The 23544-nt window shown below is 38.0% G+C and overlaps 1 protein-coding gene across 11 annotated transcripts in view; it reads right to left on the bottom strand.

Moving 5' to 3' along the window:
* MIER1 (MIER1 transcriptional regulator) overlaps positions 1-23544 on the bottom strand; it is a 54762-nt gene that overhangs the window by 19703 nt on the left and 11515 nt on the right. For 3 of the 11 annotated variants that reach the window (XM_043552858.1, XM_037906319.2, XM_037906320.2), the window contains exons 2-7: positions 18596-18620; positions 16666-16704; positions 13936-14081; positions 10488-10658; positions 4101-4233; positions 1346-1410 (exon numbers count right to left, since the gene is read on the bottom strand). In XM_043552858.1, coding sequence (XP_043408793.1) covers positions 1346-1410; positions 4101-4233; positions 10488-10658; positions 13936-14081; positions 16666-16704; positions 18596-18620 — 579 coding nt within the window. Of the gene's footprint in view, positions 1-1345; positions 1411-4100; positions 4234-10487; positions 10659-13935; positions 14082-16665; positions 16705-18595; positions 18621-23544 lie in introns of those variants that run through there. The other 8 variants (XM_043552861.1, XM_043552859.1, XM_037906322.2 and 5 more) reach the window with 6 other exon arrangements.

Consider the following 23544-nt stretch of genomic DNA (forward strand, 5'->3'; position numbering starts at 1 on the left):
TTGAGTTATATTAAAGCACCCCAGGTGTAATGAGAATTAGAACAAAGATGGCAATTACTTCAGTGTGATTTCTCACTTAAATCACAGAATTTATTTCACTAAATGAAGTTACATTCTCCTGATCGGTCAGATGGAGACTGATGGATATGGAGCTGCTCCGTGATAATGTATGAATACTGTATTTGACATGGTTATCGGGATTTCACAGTAAGAATATGTCGGTTTAGTTTAATAGCAGGCTGCTAAAAAATACGAGCAGGAAGTGAAACAATAGCTCAAGATATATTATTTCTCAGTAAACACTTCAGCATGGCTAAAACACAAGGCCTGAGCTATAACTGTGAAGATCCTACCTCCAGATTATAGCCAAAGTTACAGGGACAAAGTTGGGGGCCAGCAGATCAAAGAGACTACTGTGTCCAGAGATCAGGGAAGTTGTTGCCAAGAAGCTGTTTGTTACTGACACCCCTCTCCACCCACCACGGGACATCTGAAGAGGTAGGCCTCCCTGGGTCACCATCACCAGATGGTAGATCTTTAAATAAGAAACAAGCACGTAGACGGTTTTAAAATCCTTCCCCTCATATTATGCTTTATTCCTACTGCTAAGATTAAACAACACTTTGGTTTGAGAAGACTGATCACTGGTAAAAAGGGACCAAACTCCGCAAAAGAACTGCAGGTGTCATACCCAATCAGACCTACTGGGCTAAGCACAGTTGATACACAAGGTACTATATCCCAGGGCCTGACCTAGGAGTTGGCTAATCGTGTGATTTCACCCCTGGAAAAGTAAAGGCAAAAGGCCTGACACCTGAAGGGGTGCATTCAGAGACCTGAGAGGGGACAGAGATGCAGCTTGTCCTGTAACTGACAGAGGTTTTTGAGGGAAACCCCTAAGCAGAGGCAAGGAAGTCAGAATGGGGGAAATTTCAAAAATGGAGGCTACTCCTATGCAAAGCGGTCCTTGTACCTGAAGGGAGTGGAAATCACCATGAACTTCAGAAAACAGACAGTGAAGAGAAAGCAAAATTTAAAAAAACCCTTAACTTGGCAGCATTTGTATTTTACCCGCAAATTATGAAATGATTTTTTGAAAACAAGCTAAAGATGACAAACTGGTGGTTTTAGTTAAGTCAGACAATCTTTTCAGCTTCTGGATAAACTGAAAATTAGCAAAAAGGAGCCTGTTTATAGGAACTAATTCCACTGAACTCTTATTTCTTGTCTCCTTCTGATAACAGAATACAATACCCACTTATGCCTGGAATAACCAACAGTACACTGCATTTAATAACACACTTAATAAAGATATATCCTTAATAGCAAGTCCTTAAATGTTTACCTTTTTCCAGTCTTCTGAAGGAATATAATCTTCATCTTCCTCAGATTCTTCTTCTATTTCACTATCTACAAGAAATTTTTCAGACATTATTTACATGGGAAGTACTACCATAAACCCTGTTCAGGCCAACATTATATTCCAGTAAAGTATGTCTTGGAGACAGATTGCTCAAAGCCATTGCTGGCTGGCTATTTGGATCTTTAGTTGTGACGTCACAACCACCTTTCTGTGAATGAACATATGGCTGGGATCTCACTGAGGAGCAAAACGGGAGACCACCACAACTTGGTCTGTCTTCCAGTTGAAAGGCATCCCATAGTGCCTTAGAAGAAAAAAAAATCAGCTAATGTGCTTACCCAGAGTGGTTAAATATCCTGTTAATTGGAAAGACAGCAAACAGGAAGAAGGCTGTAAGTTTTTAAGATGCAAATAAGTAAACAGTCTATCCATTTTTGGGCCTCACCATAAGACTTTATTCCCCTTCATCCAACTCTACTTGTATAGGCTGACAACATTCCAATTGGTCAGGTACAGTTGTTTTCTGCAAGCATGCCAGTGTCTTCAATGATTACACTGAAACACAGGTTCTCCTTACTTTCAACAGAACTGGCAGGCTGTTGGGCTAGTCACCCTCATTTCATTTCAGATCCTGCATCCATCACCGTCTTTCCTCATCCTTAGAGCAACACTGGCACCACTGCCAGCCTCTGTTGAACTGTTTGTACACTAGAACACAATATGTGGATCACTCCAAATCCAGCTGTTACATGCCCAGGCACAATGACATTTAAAAATACTGGACTTCACAGCTCACTCAGCTCAGCTATCCACGAGTAGTGCACTGAGAAAGCAGATTGCTTAATACTTGTGACATTCGGTACTTGCATTTGCTATAGTGAATTTAACATTTAGGAGTCCTTAAGTCAGGATGTGTGTCTCTAAGGAATGTCGGATAACTGTCTGTAATAGGGACTATCATTTGCATGGTATTGAAAGTAGCCACATTAATGTCAGCAGGTGAGGATCAGGTAGTAGAAAGACAGACCCTTTTATTAAATGCAAATCAGCATTCTGTTAAACATTGGCAGAGGAACCAAAAAGCTAACCTAGACATCTGTGTTAGATAAACATGAAAAGGAGAATTTTACTTCGATTGTAAGCTCTTTGGAGCAAGGGCTGTCTTTTTCTGCCGTCTTTATTGTGTGCCTAGCACAAGTCCTGATTCATGACAGACTCCTAGGTGCTACCACAATCCAAACAATAAACTTGAAAAATGACAATTCCAATGACTTAACTAGTGCTGTAGATGTGAAGAATTTTAAATGTTAATTTCCCTTATTTTAAACCACTGGGTATACGGAGCTATAAGCAACCTTTAACTATAAGATGATAATGTTTGTTGTAAACATATAGGTCTAAGACTCCAAATACCAGGAATGATACATTTTACCTTCCTCTGGTATAAATGGCTACCCCACACAGTGAAATATTTGGTTGTCCAAATGACTTGGCTGGTAATATCAGATGCTACTCATTAGGAGAATGCAGGTTTGAGACCCAGCTAAGTGTTACTGCAACAGCAGTGAGGGTTACATAACACTAGATCAGCAGTTCCAAGTGGCTGCAAGAGTGAATTTTAAGCACATCTAAGAAACAGAGACATGATCAAAGAGGGGAAGTATGGAGCAGGGAAATGGTAGCATTGAAAATGACGTTGTCAAGATAAATATTTTAAAAGAAAATTTCCTTCTCTGTGTTGCTATCCCCACCTCCGTTTATTAAAACCTGAAATATTTTAAATCTATTTTAGTTTATTTTTATTCATTTTTCCATTACTGAGATTAGACAATAAAAAAAAGTTTTACTTTTGTTTCTTGTCAATTTCATTTTCTAGTTCTCACTCACTAGCACAAAGGTTCTCAAAAAGTTTTTCATGGAGCAGACCACAACTTAAGGGTATTATCTTGTGGACTGCACCTCTCCCATTTATAATTTAGTTTCCATGTAGCAACTACAGCAACTGCTTACTTGGAATATTTATATGAAGAAAACAACATTTTTATTGTCTTTTTAGGGTGAATTAGCAACTGAAAATATGGAGGTGAGCCAGCACCCTGCAGCCAGCCAACTCTTCTTGGACCATCAGCAGTGCTCCACAGACCACAGCTGGGGAAATGCTACAGCTGAACAATACCGCAATGCAAGGTTACAAACACTGCAGGGAATATTTGCACTGATCCTTCAAGTTGGTCCACATGGGAAGACCACTGTAGTCACTGGGGCTCCAAGTGGATGGCAAGGGAGCTTTGCAGAGATGTAGAGGCATGCCCACGTGGACCTGTTTGCAGGACTGGGGACTACGTTTCCACTGAAATGTTAAGAAGTTATTGAAAGCATTTCCACTGGCCTTAGGTTTTGCTTTTCCTTTTAAGTGTGCACCAGATTTAATCCTACACTTTTCCTTTAATAAAACTAATACAAAGTCCGTGACTTGTAAAAGAAAAAGAGAGGCTTTATCATATGTTAAGGACTGTGGACAACAAAAAGAACTATGTTTAATTTCAGGTTTCAGAGTAGCAGCTATGTTGAAGTGACTTGATAATAAAGAACAGCAGTGGGAGAAGAAAAGAGATCTGACAAACACTCATAAGTAGTAAGACAGATATTTTTTAGTAACTCAAAATTTCATTAATTCTAGATCTTAATAAAGTTATGACAATTTAGATGATGGTGCATAGTACTGAACAGCACATACTTGTATCAAAATATTTACATCGACGTGGGTGAATTATCTCCTGTGGATCTTGAGAAGCAACAGATGGTGCTGGGTCATCATTGGAGGACTGTGTCTCATCCTCCTGACCTGATGAATCCTTTATGGTCTCCTCCTTAAATACAATAAAGCAAACAGGAGACCGTTTAAACCTTCTGCATTAGAGATAATCATCTCTCTTTTTTGATAATATTTTATTTATATTTCCAGAAATTTCAAACAAAAGAGGATGTTGTACACATAATAAACTACAGGTTGTAGTGTTACAAATGACAGGTACTGGCTGTGGACAGCCACAGAGATTGATTAGATGCATTACACAGTATTGATATAGATTTTGAGAACATATTTTAAGCAGGTCAGGTTTAACATTAAGTCTTAGATGAGCTAACCAGAATTAAGCACTGTATCTAGTTTTTCCAACATGGAAATTTAGGGTTAAAGTTTAATACCATGAGCAACAATAAGTATTGTCACACTTGTGCGAACTATCCTATACCTAATCACGCTTTGGTATAGGATGGGGATATGTTGGATTTCCATTACTGAGTAATTCTATGTTTCGCTAGGAGCAATTCCGGGTGTACACACCTAATTTTTTGTTAAGCTGTTTGTAAGGATATGCAGCTTGTGGATCTTAGAACCAAGGGATAGGTCAATTTCACAAGCTTATTCATGTGAACCACTAGCTTTTCACAAAATTCTCATACTGGGCACTCAAAATGTGTCAGTGAATCTACAGACAAACACTGAATGGTACAAATTCCCTTCATTTTTAAGTAGTGAGGTTTTTTTTGTTTGATGGAGTAAGTTATGCACAATAAGCTAAAAAAATTGGAAATTATAAAGGCATAGAGTTCTTTACAGCTCTCTTGCTCTTAAAGTATACCCCTATCTTTAAAACCATTCCCCCAGAATTTTGGATTTTTTTTAATATCAGGATTAGGAAACACTGGATAACCATTTCTAGTCACGTGGAAGGCTACATCTACATTACAAGCTAGGGGTGAGATTCCCAGCTCGCCTACACATACAGAGAGCGGGCATGAGTAAAAAATAGTAGCGTAGCCACAGCAGCACAGACAGCAGCAGCATGGCTCAGCCGTGCCAAGTATAAACCTGCTTGAACCCCATGCGGGCATGTACTTGGCACAGCTAAGATGTGCTGTTGCCCATGCTACTGCAGAAATGCTACTATTTATACTTGCACTACGTATGTGTATGTGAGCTGGGAATCACACCCCTAGCTTGTAGTGTAGACGTAGCCAAAAAAAGTTACTCTTCAAGGTGTGAGGTTATCATAAAAACCTTCAATAATTAGATTTCACCCCACAAGAAGAACATATCAGCATACTCCAATTCTAACATCACTGAGTTAAGTAAAAATGGTAAAAAGATCAAATATTAAAAGAACAGATGCTTGACAGAAATGAAACCACCACAGTGGGAGATATTAGAATTAAAGAAAGTTACGTGAGAAGGGTTGAAAAAAATGAGTTAGTGGACTGATTTATGCATTTGGTGAAGATAACTAATGAAACTTGCTCAAACTTATTTGTTGAAACATCTCAGACACATTATGCACATCCTGTATGCTTTTAATGACAAAGCAGAATATAAACTGCAAGTTTAATAAGTAAACGGGAAATCAAAAATAGTCCAAATGCAACACAGCCAACTCAATGGTTCAATGGGAACTTTTCATTTTTTAATGTACTGTCATTCCTTTTAAATTTCCACCCTCTATGTTGCATTAAATAGAGCCCACCCCACCCTCAATCGGTTTTCTACGGCTTTGTTTGTTTCCTTAAGTACGATATCCAAACCTTAAAAATTTCTTCTCTCAGAGTTATTCAACTTGCACGGATTTGGCAATTTTTACAGGGGAGCTTTTAAATCACAAGAACAAACTTTCATGCTTTAAAGAGCTGCTCATGTATTCAGTGCATTCCATCCAAAGGCTCCAAACCTGTAAACGGATACATGTGGGCAAGAGCCTCATTGATACAAGGCATGCAAGCGTCAATGGAATATTGACAAGGGTACAGAAGGTCCAGACACACACATGAGCTTGCGGAGTTGGGGCTCTATTCAGTATGCACTTTTCAAATGGTCAGAACTTTGATTGGTTTTAACAAAAAATTGAGGTTGACTTAAGGCACTAAGGCTCCTTAAGAAGTAAGCAAATGCCAGGTTTTGGACATTTTAGCTATAGCCCTATTTTTAGAAGTATAGTTAGAATTTTACAACATATTTTAATCTTTTAATTAAAATTGCTGCTAGGATTTCACTCATACTTTGAACAGAGACCGAACATGTAAGAGTTCATGTCAAAGAGCTCTATTCTTTGCTCAGCCAAACACCCAAGTAAGGCAAGAGGACCTACTGTAGTGTGGCCTAGCATGTATAAACTTTAATTTGCTTTATCTTAAATCGGATTTACATTACAGGACCTCAAAAACAGCTGTGTCCTTCGCTTATGTCCTTAGGTCTGGACAAAAGTAAAGGCAACCTTTTAATTAGAGAACTGACAGTTTGTGTCATAACTAACTTCTTGCTGTGGTAAGAGGGCTAAACTTTCTAACGTGTGAATGTATGAGAGCATGTAGATGTTTAAGTAGTAGCACTATGTAAATTTATATTAAAAAGAACACAATTAGATACCAACTCAAATTCTAAGCAGGTGACAGATCAGAGTGTAACCCTTCATTCTTAAAGGTATCAGCATTAAATTACTCTACCCACTAGGGGAATCGTGAGTTGCTGATCACCATTGTATTAAAGTACATAAGTTAGCCAGAAGGGGAGCAAATAGAGTCCATCATTCAATTAACGGTGCTTTGAAGGAGTGTAATAAGAGTTCAAAAGCTGAGAAAAACTGCACCTCCTTGACTGTATGGGGTTAGTATGTGTAAGGTTAGAGTCAGAGTTTATGGCTAGAAGGGACCACCAGATCGACTAGTTTGACCTGTTGTGTATCACAGGATACCAACACCTCATCCACATACTAAACTCAAGAGCTGAAATTAGACCAAAACAATCAAAAGTAGACCAAAGATTCATCATGTATTTCATTGATCTCCTGATATGACTGACTGTGTTGATTTGATCATTTGGTCAACTGTTGATCCCATTTCATGTTACTAATATCTTGATCAATCAATTCAACCTCTGTAAGACTGTGTAGCCTTAGATTTAATCATCATATTGTTCCATCCTGTTTGTTTAGGAAAATTATATTAATTTAGCCAGTAATATGTTGATTTAAATTATATTTGCTTTCACATTATCTTAATAGAATCCATAAATCATACCAAACTGGTTTCTTTCTCAAAACAGCAACAAGGCTAAATAACCTCAAAGGCACAGGTGATCCTGGCCATATATTTATATCTCATTACCCTTACACCTATCATGCAACTTTGTGCAAGTCACTTAACCTGTCTATGCTTTAGTTTCCATATCTATAAAATGGGTAAGATAGATCCTCAGTTGTGAGTGCTATAATAAACAGTACATTTATATTATGGACAATATTTCCTTTTTCAATCCATACTAAGCTTCCTAACCTCCCTCGATCCTGTTGGTATTAACCATACAAAGGATTTTACATACAACTGTAATACTGTAAGATTATATGCTTTAAAAGGCCACCAACAATGACCAAGTTATAATTATATGATGACAGTATAGAAGAAATCAGAAACAGAATAATTACAACTATAGTTAAAGGCAGGGTCTGGAGAACTGCAAGCAGAAAAATGCCTTCTAAAATAAAAGATGCTCGTTTATCTTAAGAGTTCATAGGACTGCATTTTAAAGAGGCCATGATTATAATGATATATTCTCATAAAATATTTGATCATATTTATTTTCAACTATTAATTATAGAGAAACAATCACTGTCAGTCTTTAATATGTCAGTCAAGAGTGATTTAAAACGGTTAATTTCAGAAATTCAGGCCATCTGCAACCATCATGGGATGACTTTTTGTTTCAGTACCACACCTGAACAATAAAATCATCATATCCATAGTGATATGCTCAAATATATAAAATAGATTGTTTTCAGATGAGTCAGACACTATGTTTTAAAGCAGACTATGATCCTGTTGTATATAATGCTGCACTATGCAATTTATAGTTGATCTCAGCATCAATTCTGGATGCTATAAAGATGAAATACAGCAAGGGTTTATGGGATGGAGTAGATGTTTAGAGCTCACTCCTGAACAAGTGAGCAAAGTTCAAGTAAAAGTGCTTTTCATAGGAGAATAGAAATTGCTGGACTGGGTCAGACTGCTGATCCATCTAGACAAGTTTATTCTGGATCTGACAGCGACTAGGTATTAGATGAAGCTGCAAGAAACTTGGCAGACAACAGTTATGGTTCAACATGTGTAAAAGGGCCAAAGCTCATTAGTAGTTGATCCTTAAACTACAACTGGATATAAAGCAAGAGGGATGAGGGGAGTAACACCTAATTCAGCCCTCTGATAAAACCAACTCAGGTTTGTGCCATGTGGACCTCTTACGCAAAGATCCATTGGCTGTACCATTTGTTACTTCTTCCACACTTCTATTTGGAGACCTTTTGAAATCAATTCTGCAGTGTTTAAGAGTACAGTATTCTTGCAAGTATTCATAATAGATTTGCCTCCCAACATAGTGCAAACTATTTCTGTTTCAGCTTCTGTACTAGACGACTGGAGGATAGCTAATGCGACACCTGTTTTTTTAAAAAAAGGCTCTTGAGGCAATCCTGGCAATTTCAGGCTGGTAAGCCTAACTTCAATACCAGGCAAATTGGTTGAAACTATAGTAAAGAACAGAATGATCAGATACCTAGATGAACATGATTTGCGGGGGAAGAGTCAACATGGCTTTCGCCAAGGTAAATCATGCCTCACCAATCTACTAGAATTCTTTGAGGGGGGCAAACAGACATGAGGATACGGGTGATATAATGTACTTGGACTTTCAGAAAGCCTTTGACACGGTCCCTCACTGAACGCTCTGAAGCAAAGTAAGTGCTTGGAATAAGCGGGAAGGTCCTCTCATGGATCAGTAACTGGTTAGAAGACAGAAAACAAAGGGTAGGAATAAGTGATCAATTTTCGGAATGGAGAGAGGTAAATAGTGGGATCCCCCAGGGATCTGTCCTGGGACCAATGATTTTCAAGATATTCATAAATGAACCAGAAAAAGGGGTAAACAGTGAGGTGGCAAAATTTGCAGACAATACAAAATTACTCTAGATAGTTAAGTTGAAAACAGACTGTGAAGAGTTACAAAGGGATCTCACAAAACTAGGTGACTGGGCAACAAAATATCAGATAAATTCAAAATGTTGCTAAATGCAAAATAATGCAAACTGGAAAACAATCTGAACTATACATACAAAATCATGGGGTCTAAAAATTAGCTGTCACCACTCAAAGATCTTGGACTCACTGTGGATAGCTCTCTGAAAACATCCGCCCAATGTGCAGCGGCTGTCAAAAAAGCTAACAGAACATTAGAAACCATTAGGAAAGGAACAGATAAGACAGAAAATATAAATCCATGCTATGCCCATACTCTGAATACTATATGCAGTTCTGGTCATCCCACCTCAAAAAGGTGACATCAGAATTGAAACAGGTACAGAGAAGGGCAACAAAAATGATTAAGGGCATGGAACAGCTTCAGTAGGAGAAAAGATAAAGACTGGGACTTTTCAACTTGGAAAAGAGATGACTAGAGGGGATATAATAAAGGTGTATAAAATTGTGACTAGAGTAGAGAAAGTGTTATTTACTCATTCACATAACACAAGAACTGGGGATCATCCAATGAAATTAATAGGCAGTAGGCTTGAAACAAACAAAAGGAAGTACTTCTTCATACAATGCACAGTCAACCTGTGAAACTCATTGCCAAGGGATGTTGTGAAGGCCAAAACTATAATGGAGTTCAGAAAAGAACTAGATAAGTTCATGGAGGATAGATCCAACTATGGCTATTAGCCAAGAGGGTCAGGGATGCAACTCTATGCTCTGGGTGTCCCTAGCCTCTGACTGTCAGAAGCTGGGAGTGAATGACAGGGGATGGATCACTCAATGATTGCCCATTCTGTTCATTCCTTCTGAAACACCTGACATTGCCCACTGTCAGAAGACAGGATACTGGGGTAGATGGACCATTGGTCTGACCCAGTATGGCTGGTTTTTATGTTCTGCTTTGGTTTGGCATCTTGCACATCCATGAAGGGCTTTTATGTACTATTAGTGACTAAACTAGAAGGAGCATGCAAACTAGTTCTGAATTTCAGGACAGGGTACTAGACAACTGAATGGGAAAATATTTCCAATTAATACAGTCACTTACTTTGTTTTCTCCACTACACCCACTGTTGTCGTCATTATCAACATCTTCATCATCTTCTCCTTCCTCTTCTTCCTCTTCCTCGTCATCTTCATCATCTTCCTCTTCTGGAAGTGGGACTGTACCATCATAGCCATAAAGGCTAAGTAGTTCATTAATTGGCATTTCACCTTCCTGAATAACATCCACCAAGCAAAGTTTTGACTTCCACAAAGACATTTCACATTACACAGACCTTCTCCACATTTTTAAGATATGTATTTTATACATAACCTAGCATGGGTAAATATGTGAGGAATGCACGTGTTAAGACTATCTCAGCTAACGTGAACATTTGGTCATTGGGAAAAAATTGGAAACCTTACAAATCTGTGGAAAATTACTTCTTGAATAACATATGGCAGGACTTGCAACTTCTAGCAGTGTAGGAATTTAAACCTGATTTTGCATACATATTCCCAAATTATGCACAATACTGACTAGCAGGTCACAGTTCACACAGATACCCCTCAGCTCTTCATCACGTGCAAGAGGTAAATACTACTGAGCACATTGTTGCACTACTTTTTAAAAATCAAACTACTAAAAATCGTCTACAAATGTGCAGTTAAAAGTAACCCTTAAAATATTTGTCCATTTTTAGGTCTTTATATTTAAAAGAGGTTCTACTCTGAAAGATGACTACATATGGCTCCCAATTTTTTTTTAAATCATCAGTTATCTTCAGTTTAATACAAAACATTAACTGTCAGCCCTGCAAATTCAGCACTGGATCTTTCAGTCTGCTGAACCATTAGTAAGAAGTTCTGCTGGCCAAATTATACCCTCTAACACCTATGTAACCTCACTGCCTCAAATGGTGATGCACAAGTGCATCTGGTTGGCCCTGTTATTGGAAGTTAGTAACCCTTCTGTTGATAAACAAAGAAGCAAAGAACCCAGCTGACAATCCCTTCGCACTGCAGTACTCCCAAAAGCAAAAAAAAGTAAAAACATATTTTATCATGAAGCCAGTAGACAGGACACAAGCAGCAGATCAGTTGAGTAAGGTGGCAAAATTTTTACATATTCATTCTTCTTCTTTTGAAGAACTCTATATAGCTCGAAAGCTTGCCTCTCCCACCAACAGCAGTCCAGTGAAAGATATTACTCACCCACCTTGTCTTTACTTTGGTGGATTCTCTGAGCCTGCCTTACCCCATTACACTCCAAAAAGCTTTGGGTTCTAGCAACCATTTGTGACAAGGTGGGGGTCAGCTGGTATCAGATTATGATCTCTATGTTGTCCTATTTGTAGAAATATAAGCACTGTAACTGCACAAGTCTGAACCTTCCCCAGGGCAGTTATTGTACCCCAGAGCGCTACCCTGCCCAGGAGAGGTGTATGACACCTCGAAGAGACTATAACTGAGATACATCAAGACTGCAATCTAGGGCCATCACTTCATTTCTCAGCTACTGGCCCACCCCCATGAAACAATGTTTTTTTTCTACATGGGGCCTACAAAGGTAGGGTGGGAGGGAGAACAGAAACATGACTGTTAGATCTGTAGCTTCTTATTTTGAGCACATGGCACAGAGTCTGAGGCCCTATTTAAGACCACAGATGGTATCAGCTCCATAGGGGGCCAATCACCACCACATGTGAACTTCAAGAGGGACTGCCCAGCCTCAGATGCTGACAAACCATGGACTCATAAATAGGGGTTAGCTCAGACTAGGGGATGGCATGTCTCTGGACTTTGTTATTTTCAAAGATCTATAACTCTTGAATGCTTTAAAAGTAAAGTCACTTTGGTTAAGCAATTCCTTTGCTAAACTTGTGTTCCTTTCTTTCCTACTACACTGTCTCTGAAGGGATTAAACTAGTAAGCCCAGAGTGCCCACTACCTAGGTGGAACTCATGGAGCATGTGACTTGGGAGGTCTGACACTGGTTTCAGGATATACAGGAGCTGGATGGTGGCATTCCACATCTCAAGGAAGAGTATCAGATGAGATCTGAGCCTAGAAAGAGTGTTCCAGAGCTAGAACCAGTGACTAAATTCTGCCCTGACCTAGTTGGCTTGGACCCAAGAAGGATCCATTCACAACAGGCTGATAACTGTACAGTGGAGTACAGGGCCAATTTATAACATCCTTCCTCTACAGAGGGGTAGCACATGGCTCCCTCTAGATCTAAACAGCACCACTGCTCATTTTCTTGCTCAGCAGAAAGTCAAAACCTGGAGACCCACCAGAGTTTCCAACTCCTGCCAAGGAACAAACTCTGGTCCTGACCTTTGATCACTGCCATGGCATCACCAGGCAGTACACAACTATACCACCAAGCTGACCCTTTAAAAATGTTATATAAAATATAAGGAAGGAAAGCAATTGTATTGAAAGCTCTCTCTACACACTTGAGGAATCCTATTTCCCAGAATTCACCCTTTCTAGACAAAGTGTCTCCAAATTTGTAATAAACTGATTTACTTAACTTCATTTTCATCTTTAATATCAAACCTGCAATTACAAATGTAAGTGACAATTCATTATTGTTACTGAAGATTAAACAGGCTAAATAGCTTTTTAAAGTTGAACTGGTACTGATTTACTGTAGTTGAAGAAAATTGTACTTTAGATATAAATTTGAAGATAATTACATGTGCTGAAAGCCTTTCAACCCATGAAATCACAGACTGCATTTAAACTAGTTTAGAATTCATTATAAACATGCTTAAACCACAAAGTATTGTTCCTGACTGACTAACCAGTTGCAATTCAAGTCAAAATTCTGCCAAGCTCATATCCCCTAAGAGATCACTTAAAGCAGTATTTAAATGCCAGCAAGAGCCCAAGATAAAAAAAATAATTCTTAGAATGCAATTATTTTCAGTACACATTTTAAGATGTATGCATAGTCATCATTAATTGGCGTTCTAATCTCAGCTCTGCTGAGAACTCATTACGTGGCCTTGGGCAAATTACTTAATCCCTGTCTCAGTTTCCCCACCTACAGAATGGGGAAAATACTACTTACTTCATCACAGGAGTGGTATGAGGATGAATGTTTGTACAAAGAATTTAAAATGTCAAATTAAAAAAATTTATGGGATGAAGGAGTTTATTTATAGAAATTTGAAACTAACATGTACTAATCAAATAAACAGGGAATAATCAATTTATGTAAAACAAACATTTAGCTGGAGCACACTTTGTTTACGATAAGTCTAAAATTTGACATCTACACCAATAGGTATAAACAAAAAAACTATACCTCAACAAGCATTACAGTCTATTATGTACATAGCTTCTTTGCTACAGATTTTGAGAACTGAAAAAGTACCTCAACAGGTCACCATTCCTAGGATTTATTTGTTCGCCAATGTATTTGTGATCAAAATCCAACAAAATGTAACCATCTTGCATAAAATGGTATTTTTGTTTTATAACCCATAAGTGCCATTTACCCTTGTAAGATCCTCTATTTCAGAATTGAAGTTTGTTTCTCCTTCCATCATTTCCTCCTCTTCTAATGTCCGTTCATCATCAAAATCATGAACCAGCATATCAGCAGACGGGTCAAATTCATGGTCATCAGATGTTGCTGAACCTCCTAGTATAAAAAATTTGAAAAGAAGTTGATCAATCACATCATGGGTTTAAGGAGTTAGCTTGGTATTAGGGCTGTCAAGCGATTAAAAAAAATTAATCGCGATTAATCGCACTGTTAAACAGTAATAGAATACCATTTATTTAAATATTTTTGGATTTTTCTACATTTTCAAATATATTGATTTCAATTACAACACAGAATACAAAGTGTACAGTGCTCACTTTATATTTATTTTTGATTACAAATATTTGCACTGCAAAAAATAAAATAGTGTTTTTCAATTCAGCTAATACAAGTACTATAGTACAATCTCTATCATGAAAGTTGAACTTACAAATATAGAATTATGTACAAAAAAATAAAACCATGTAAATTTTTAGAGCCTACAAGTCTACTCAATCCTATTTCTTGTTCAGCCAATCGCTCAAACAAGTTTGTTTACATTTGCAGGAGATAATGCTGCCTGCTTCTTGTTCAGAATGTCACCTGAAAGTGAGAACAGGCATTTGCATGGTGCAGTTGTAGCCGGCTTTGCAATATATTTACATGCCAGATGCGCTAAAGATTCATATGTCCCTTCATGCTTCAACCACCATTCCAGAGGACATGCGTCCATACTGATGACGGATTCTACTCAATTACAGTCCAAAGCAGTGCGGACCGATGCATGTTCATTTTCATCATCTGAGTCAAATGCCAACAGCAGAAGGTTGATTTTCTTTTTTGGTGGTTCGGGTTCTGTAGTTTCCGCATTGGAGTGTTGTTCTTTTAAGACTTCTGAAAGCATGCTACACACCTCGTCCCTCTCAGATTTTGGAAGGTACTTCAGATTCTTAAACCATGGGTCGAGTGCTGTAGCTATGTTTAGAAATCTCACATTGGTACCTTCTTTGCTTTTTATCAAATCTGTTGCGAAAGTGTTCTTAAAAGGAAGAACATGTGCCGAGTCATCATCCGAGACTACTATAGCATGAAATATACGGCAGAATGTGGGTTAAATCAGAGCGTGAGCCATACAGTTCTCCCCTCCAAGGAGTTCAGCACAAATTTAATTAACACATTTTTTTAAACAAGCATCATCAGCATACAAGCATGTCCTCTGGAATGGTGGTTGAAGTATGAAGGGACATATGAATGTTTAGCATATCTGGCACATAAACACCTTGCAATGCTAGCTACAAAAATCCCATGTGAACGTCTGTTCTCACTTTATGGTGACACTGTAATTGAGAAGTAGGCAGCAGTATCTCCCGTAAATGTAAACAAAATTGTTTGTCTTAGCAATTGGCTGAACAACAAGTAGGACCAAGTGTACTTGTAGGCTCTAAAGTTTTACCATGTTTTGTTTTTGAGTTCAGTTATGTAACGAACAAAAAAAAAATCTACATTTGTAAATTGCACTTTCACAATAAAGAGATTACATTACAGTACTTGTATGAGGTGAACTGAAAAATACTATTTATTTTATCATTTTTACAGTGCAAATATTTGTAATAAAAAATAATATAAAGTGAGCACTGTACACTTTGAACTCTGTGGTGTAACTGAAATCAATATATTTGGAAATGTAGAAAAAAATCCAAAAATATTTATTAAATTTCAATTGGTATTCTATTATTTAACAGTGCAATCAAAACTGCAATTAATCACAATTAATTTTTTGAGTTAATCAAGTGAGTTAGCTGCAATTAATCAACAGCCCTACTTGGTATTAATAAAAATGTCACCAATACCCAAACCAAAAACTAAAATAAAATCTAGACACGAAAGATGTTTGCAAAGTCTAAAGTTCTGAAGAATTCAACTATCCTATTTATTCAAAGGAGAGGTTCATATTCTGTTTAGATGGTCAAAAGCTATAGAAAGAATCAGAGGTGAGGGTTTGACTATTCAGTTTTCACAGTTGCATGACATCAGCTGTTGCTCCATGCAGCCCTCAGCTTAATCTCTATACAACTGATAATTTAGGGATTGGAGTATTCAAAGGCTGAATCATAGAATATCTGGGTTGGAAGGGACCTCAGGAGGTCATCTAGTCCAACCCCCTGCTCAAAGCAGGACTAATCCCCAATTTTTACCCCAGATCCCTAAATGGCCCCCTCAAGGATTGAACTCACAACCCTGGGTTTAGCAGGCCAAAGCTCAAACCACTGAGCTAGCCCTCCCCTCCCGCAACAGCCTGATTCAACAGCCTGCACCAGAGTTCTACATTGGGTAAATTACTAGAAATATTGACCAGGATGTATATGAAGGGAATTTTTTTGGCTTCTTGGAAGGTACCATTCTTAAAACTGAAAGGACATGAATGGAATACTGTTATTCATAATTACAGATTAGAAGGAAGTTTTAAGACTTTGCGCATTAGGTCAAGACCTTAACATTCAGGCAATTTTCTACCTATTTTTTGTTTTTTCCCCCTTTTGCATGATTCTTTGTTAAAAAAGAAAAAAAAAAAGTCTAGATATAGTAACAACTAGCAGTAACAAGTAAAAAAATAAATGAAAGGCTGACTGCTAACAGACTGAGCACAATGCTGAAACCAACGAACTACTGATTTACAATCCCAGCACTTTTAACTACTTGCCTTGGGCAAGTAACTTCATCTGTGTTTCAGTTTCCAAATCTGTAAAAAGTGATAATATGTAGCTCACAATGGTGTTATCAGGATTAATGTTTATAAATCCATTTTAAAATATAAAGTGCATCAAGTATCATCATTAAATGAGTTTTAACAAGATTTAAATTTTCAAATATGCTGTAGTCCAGGGATATTAACAGTGAAAGTTAGCATCTAGTTTGCAATGGGAAGCTTAGTAAATGTCTTCAGGTTATGAAATTACTGCAGGTGACAATTTCCATCACAGAAAGATGAGCTCTCCAAGAAAAAAAAAAACTGTTCAAAACATGAATTTACATGAAAATATCACTTATAAAAAGTTGGAAATGTTTATTAAAATAATACCTGATGATTCCAGGTAGTCATGCATGCTGCTGTAAAATTACATAATCTACTGAATTATTTGGTTTGGTATTTTCACTACACGAAAGAACACTACTGAAAATGATGCTCTGTAAAATCTTAAAAATTAAGGATTTGATTGCTTTTGCTGATGCAGTAGCTTCCAATGCCAAAACCTGATCTTTTGTAAGACTTGCACCAGAGTCAAGTCTCGCTTTCATCTGAAATGATCTCACCATAATGTGAAGAAAACATCTATTTGCTGAACAGATGATTTCATAACCAAAAGCAACATATTAATTACCTGAAGTAGCAAAAATATCCACTGACACTAATTCTAAAAGAAACTCCAGTTTCTCACAGAACTCCAGTATATGTAGGTGTGATTTTTTGCTGAAACAGCTATACCAGTACAGCCCCTAGCGTGGATAAAGTTATAGAAGTATAAAAGGCCTTATACCGATATAACTGTATCTACATTAAGGATTTGTACTGCTTTTATTGCTAAAGCATAGTTAAGTGGTATAACTGTTCAAGACAAGGTAGTCCAACAAAAAGTGAAGCTGCTCATGTTGGAAGGCTTGCATTTCAATCACTAGGATGTTAATCTTGACAAGGTCAATCATTTTGGACAAAGCGTTATATAATTAACACTGGTTACTGTAGTAGCAAGGTGTGAAAAAGCAAAAACTCAGTATTTATTACTGCACTGCACACTAAAAAGTTCAGCATAAATGAGTTAATCATATCAGAACATCAGACACCAACCAGTTTTTAAAAAGAGACGTAATGGAAATTCCTGTTTTTCAGTAACCCATATAAGCAAATATGTTCCTATTGATTACAGTCCATAGAGTGCAGGATCAGTGAAAAAAGCTATTGTTTTTCCTGTTAATGAGAGTGAATTTCATGCATGGGAAAACATGGGACAAATATAACTGTCACTAGTCAAGTACTAGACATAGTACAAGTAGCTGCTATGCAAACTACAATGCTCTGTAAATTGACCTTAATCTTGACCCACATAAATTTCTGCACTTTCAGTACTGGTCATCTACTAAGCAAAGGCTGCCAATTATGTCAAATTGTGTAGTGGTTTTGTGCTGTATGGAAATGAAAAATACAGTTAGTATACATATTCCTGTGTGTGTCTTTTAAAGGAAAAATAAGAGATATTCAAATAACTAGAACTAATTACAATCACTACAAATAATTAAAGTATGCCAAAATGTAACAATGATTAAAAATCAAATTGGAAGCTGTCATCTTCACAGTCTAATGGTTTAGGTAAAACAACATAAGATGCATAGGAAAGACACTTTCAAAGGTGTATGTTATTTTTAAGATTTAAAAATGATTTAACTATTCAATTAACAAACCTAATTAGAACCATACAACAGTGATAAACCGGTAGTAACTGGGAATATGCAATGCCTTTAATTTCAACTTTGAACTGTTAATTCCAATAGCAATAATATTAAAAAAATAGAAGGTAATGACTGGCATTTTACTGAAGTGTTCCCCTCCCTCTCAAACATAATATTAAATTTTTTACCTGGGCTTGAAGACTGAAGAGAAGGCTAAAAAGAAAAAAAAAATTAGTTTTTCCATATTAAGTCTGTACAAACAAACATAGAAGGTGAATTCAATAGCTGATCTGATACAAAAGATTATAAATAAGCAGTGCATTGACAGTCACTTTCTCACCAATATATCAGAAATATCTTGGCCATTCTAAGTAGGTTTAAAATGACAAACAAGATTCATTTCCTTCTTTATACTTTCAGCCTTGTTATATTTAACCAAATGATAATGGGAAGAATTCCCCATTTTGTGAAGCAATCATTGAGTTCCTTAGAGTATAAAATACAGCCATTCTGAAACCAAGGTAAATAGCCCCCATCTGCCCAATCATAAGTAATACATCACAAAAAAGCCCAATTTATATTTAGATAAAATACTAAAAACCTTTTTTCTTTTTTGAAAAAAAAAAAAAAAAAAATCAGAAACTGCAATAGGAAGTCCCCGTAAAGCTTAGGAAGGAGACAAACTATTAGATATCAATCTGTGACCCAAAACTAGGAGAACTTTGAAAGTTTTCTTGAAAGCCATCTGTCCTGCCCAAGCACTAGTGTAATGCTAGTTTGTCAGAAAAACAGGGAACTGTATTGACATTATACTGCAAACAATACTTTAGAATTCTGGAATATAAAAAAGTCTGTACTTCAGCAAAGACCTTGTATTATAGAGGTCCCCCGTTGGTTCTAATGCTCTATATAGGGTTAAACCTCCTCCATACTGACTCACTTTAGCAGCCCATGACCTGCATAAGGCATTTCCAGCAACCCCCCTCTCCCAACGTAAATTGCATTGAAATAAACCTTCTAATGCAACTCGGAAAGAAAGCGGCTTTCAGATTAGCAATTTTTCCAAATGTGAAATACTAATATTTAAAAAGAACTAGCTAAAAACGTTAGTTTACTTGACAATGTTTTGTGTTAGAGCTACAGATGTACACAAGTGAACTGAATATTTTTCAAGTATCAGAGCAGTAGCCATGTTAGTCTGGATCTGTAAAAGCGGCAAAGAGTCCTGTGGCACCTTACAGACTAACAGATGTACTGGAGCATAAGCTTTCATAGGTGAATACCCACTTCGTCAGATGCACGTCTAACCCACGAAAGCTTATGCTCCAATACGTCTGTTAGTCTATAAGGTGCCACAGGACTATTTGCTGCTTTTACTGAATATTTTTGCCTTCTCTTAAGCTACAACCTATTATAATGATCAAAAAGATTTGTAGGTGTGTGTATGGGGGCTATTGTGGCCAACAGGATTCACTATATTAACATATATACCAAAAAAGATAGTGAACGTAGAAATATTTATTTCAGTGGAGCTATTACAGTCTATTTTAGTCACCTAAGAACAGTCATCCTGGGTCAAACTAATGGTCCATCTAGCCCAGTATCCGGTCTTCTGACAGAGGCCTGTGCCAGATGTTTGAGAGAGAATGAATAAAACATGGCAATTATAGAGTGATCCAACCCCATTGTCCAGTTCCAGCTTCTCGCAGTCAGAGGTTTAAGGACATCCAGAGCATGGGGTTGCATCCCTGATCCTTTTGTTTAGTAGCCATTGATGGACCTATCCTCCATTAACTTATCTAGTTCTTTTTTGAACCCAGTTATACTTGTGGCCTTCATAACATCCCCTATCAACAAGTTACACAGGTTGTGCATTGTGTGAATACTTTGTTTGTTTTAAACCTGCTGCCCATTAATTTCATTGGGTAACCCCCCTCGTTCTTTTGGTGTATGAAGGCGTAAATAACACTTCCCTATTCACTTTCTCCACAATATTCATGATTTTATAAACTTCTGCCATATCCCCACCCTTAGTTGTCACTTTTCTATGTTGACCAGTCCCAGTCATTTTAATCTCTTCTCATATGGAAGCAGTTCCACGTGCTAATTATTTTTGCTCTCTCTTTGTATTTTTTCCAGTTCTAATATGTTTTTTTCAGATGAGATGATCAGAATTGTATACAGTATTCACGGTATGGACATACCATGGATTTATATCGTGGCACTGTAATAGTTTCTGTCTTATTATCTATCCCTTTCCTAATGATTCCCAACACTGCTAGATTTCTTGATTGCTGCTGCACATCGAGCAGATGTTTTCAGAGAACTAGCCACGATGACTCAAAGATGTCTTTCTTGAATGGTAACAGCTAATTTAGACCCCATCATTTTGTATGTATAATTGGGATTATGTTTTCCAGTGTGCATTACTTTGCACTCATCAACACTCAATTTCATCTGCTATTTTGTTGCCCAGTCACCAGTTTGTGAGATCCCCTTTGTAACTTTTTGCAGTCTGCTTTGGATTTAGCTTGAGTAATACAGTAACTCCTCGCTTAACATTTTAGTTATGTTCCTGAAAAATGCTACTTTAAGCAAAATGAAGTTAAGCAAATCCCATTTCCCTATAAGAATTAATGTAAATGGGGGGGCTAGGTTCCAGGGAAATTTTTTCCCCCAGAAAAAAGACATGTATAGACACACACACACACACACACACACACAGAGTAGAAGTTTTAAACAATTTAATACTGTACACAGAAATGATGATTGTGATTGGTTGAGGTGGTGGAGTCAGAGGGTGGAATATTTCCCAGGGAATGCCTTGCCGCTAAATGGTGAACTAACACTCAACTGAGCCCTCAAGGGTTAACATGTTGTTGTTAATGTAGCCTCACACCCTGCAAGGCAACACGAATGCAGGGAGAAGACATAATAGACGCATGGCAGTGGCTGCAAACATTCCCTGCGGAAACTGAACATGATGATGAACCCACGCTACCCCACTGGAGCACACCACTCCCTCCACTTTCCAAAGTGCCGGGTGGTGCTTGAGTGTGAGAGAGAGACACAGACAGGCGCATTGCCCCTTCAAGTATGCTGACCCCACTCTTAAGTACACTGCCTTTTAAAGTATATCAGCAAGTTGAGACAGCAGCTGCTGCCAGCAAGCTCCCTCCATCCTGAGCCCTGTCATGTTGTGTCCATCCCCGCCACAAACTCTGTGGAGATGGGGTACGGGAGCGGGGGGAGGGGGAACACCCTGACAACAGCACCCCTCTTTCCCCCCCACCCGCTGCACAGTAAGCACGAGGCTCCCAGGAGCCACTTCAAGGCAGAGGGCAGGAGCAGCATCCGGTGGGCGGGGAAGACACCTGAACTGCCCGGCACTTGATAGCCTGCTGGGTGGCTGCCACACAGGGAATTTAGGGTAGCTGATAGGGGGCTGCCAGCCCACCCTGGTTCCAAGCCCCCACCAACTAGCTCCAACGGGCTGCTCTTCCTGCAAGCAGTGGACAAAACAGGTGGCTGCCAAACAACGTTATAAGAGAGCATTGCACAACTTTAAATGAGCATGTCTTCTAATAGATCAGCGACATAACAAAACAACTTTAACCGGGACAACAATAAGTGAGGATTTACTGTACTGTATTGGCTGCAAACTTTGCAATGATTACCCCCTTTTCTAGATCATTTATAAATATGTTGAATAGTACTGGTCCCATTACGGATACTTGGGAGACCCCAACTATTTGTCATTTTCTATTCTGAAAATTGAACCTAGAATCATAGAATATCAGGGTTGGAAGGGACCTCAGGAGGTCATCTAGTCCAACCCCCAATCTTTGCCCCATGTCCCTAAATGGCCCCCTCAAGGATTGAACTCACAACCCTGGGTTTAGCAGGCCAATGCTCAAACCACTGAGCTATCCCTCCCCCCATTTATTCCTACCCTTTATTCCCACCTTTTAACTAGTTATTGATCCATGAGAGGACCCTATCCTCTTATTTCATGTATGCTTACTTTGCTTAAGAGCATTTGATGAGGGACCTTGTGAAAGACTTTCTGAAAGTTCAAGTACACTATACCAACTGGATCACCCTTATCCACATGCTTGTTGACTCCCCTCAAAGAATTCTACTAGATTGGTGAGGCATGATTTCCCTTTTAAAAAGCCCTTTTGACTCTTCCCCAACATGTTGTGTTCATCTATGTTGGTGACAGTGTTGTTCTTTATTACAGTTTCAACCATTTTGCCTGGTGCTTAAGTTAGCCTGTAATAGTCAGGATTGCCTCTGGGGCCTTTTTTAAAAGTCGGTATTACATTAGGTACTCTACAGTCACCTGGTACAGAGTCTAATTTAAGTGATAGGTTACCTATCACAGTTAGTAGTTCTGCAATTTCATATCTGAGTTCCTTCAGAACACCATCTGGTCCAGATGACTTATTACTGTTTAATTTATCAATCTTTGTGAAAACCTCCTTTACTAACATCTCAATCTGAGACAGTTCCTCAGATCCGTCACCTAAAAGAGAAAGGATCTGAGGGTGATTCCCACATCTGAGCCAATGCAGTGAAGACCACTGCACGGAATTCATTTAGCTTCTCTGCAACAGCCGTGTCTCTTTGAGTGCTTTTTAGCACCTCAATTGTCCAGTAATCCCACTGACTGTTTGGCAGGCTTCCTGCTTCTGCTGTACTTAATTTTTTGCTGTTAGTTTGTGTGTATTTTGCTAGTTACTCTTCACTTTTTTTTGGCCTGCCTAATTATATCTTTATACTTGAAATGTTTCACATATAGATGACAATTAAATTAGTAATCTACTAATATCCAAATTAAGCAATAGATTGCCACTGATTATCCACAGTGTGCTGTTGGGGAAGGCGGTTTTAAAAGATGCCTGTGTCACATAAAACAGAGCAGAATCTCACTAATTTTCAGTTAGATAATTTAACTGGCTGGAACAGTGTTCTCCCATCACTTTTCAGCAAGAATTTAACACAGTACTGAAAGAGGTTTCCTGTTGACAACATTACTTTTACAAAATTCAATGCACAATATTGCTTTTTATGTTTACCTACTTTAAATTTGCAAAACTGAGCAGTACACAATTGGTCCATCAATTATTGTTAA

The sequence above is a fragment of the Chelonia mydas genome, chromosome 8 (assembly GCF_015237465.2).
Source record: "Chelonia mydas isolate rCheMyd1 chromosome 8, rCheMyd1.pri.v2, whole genome shotgun sequence".
Taxonomy (NCBI): Eukaryota; Metazoa; Chordata; order Testudines; family Cheloniidae; genus Chelonia; species Chelonia mydas.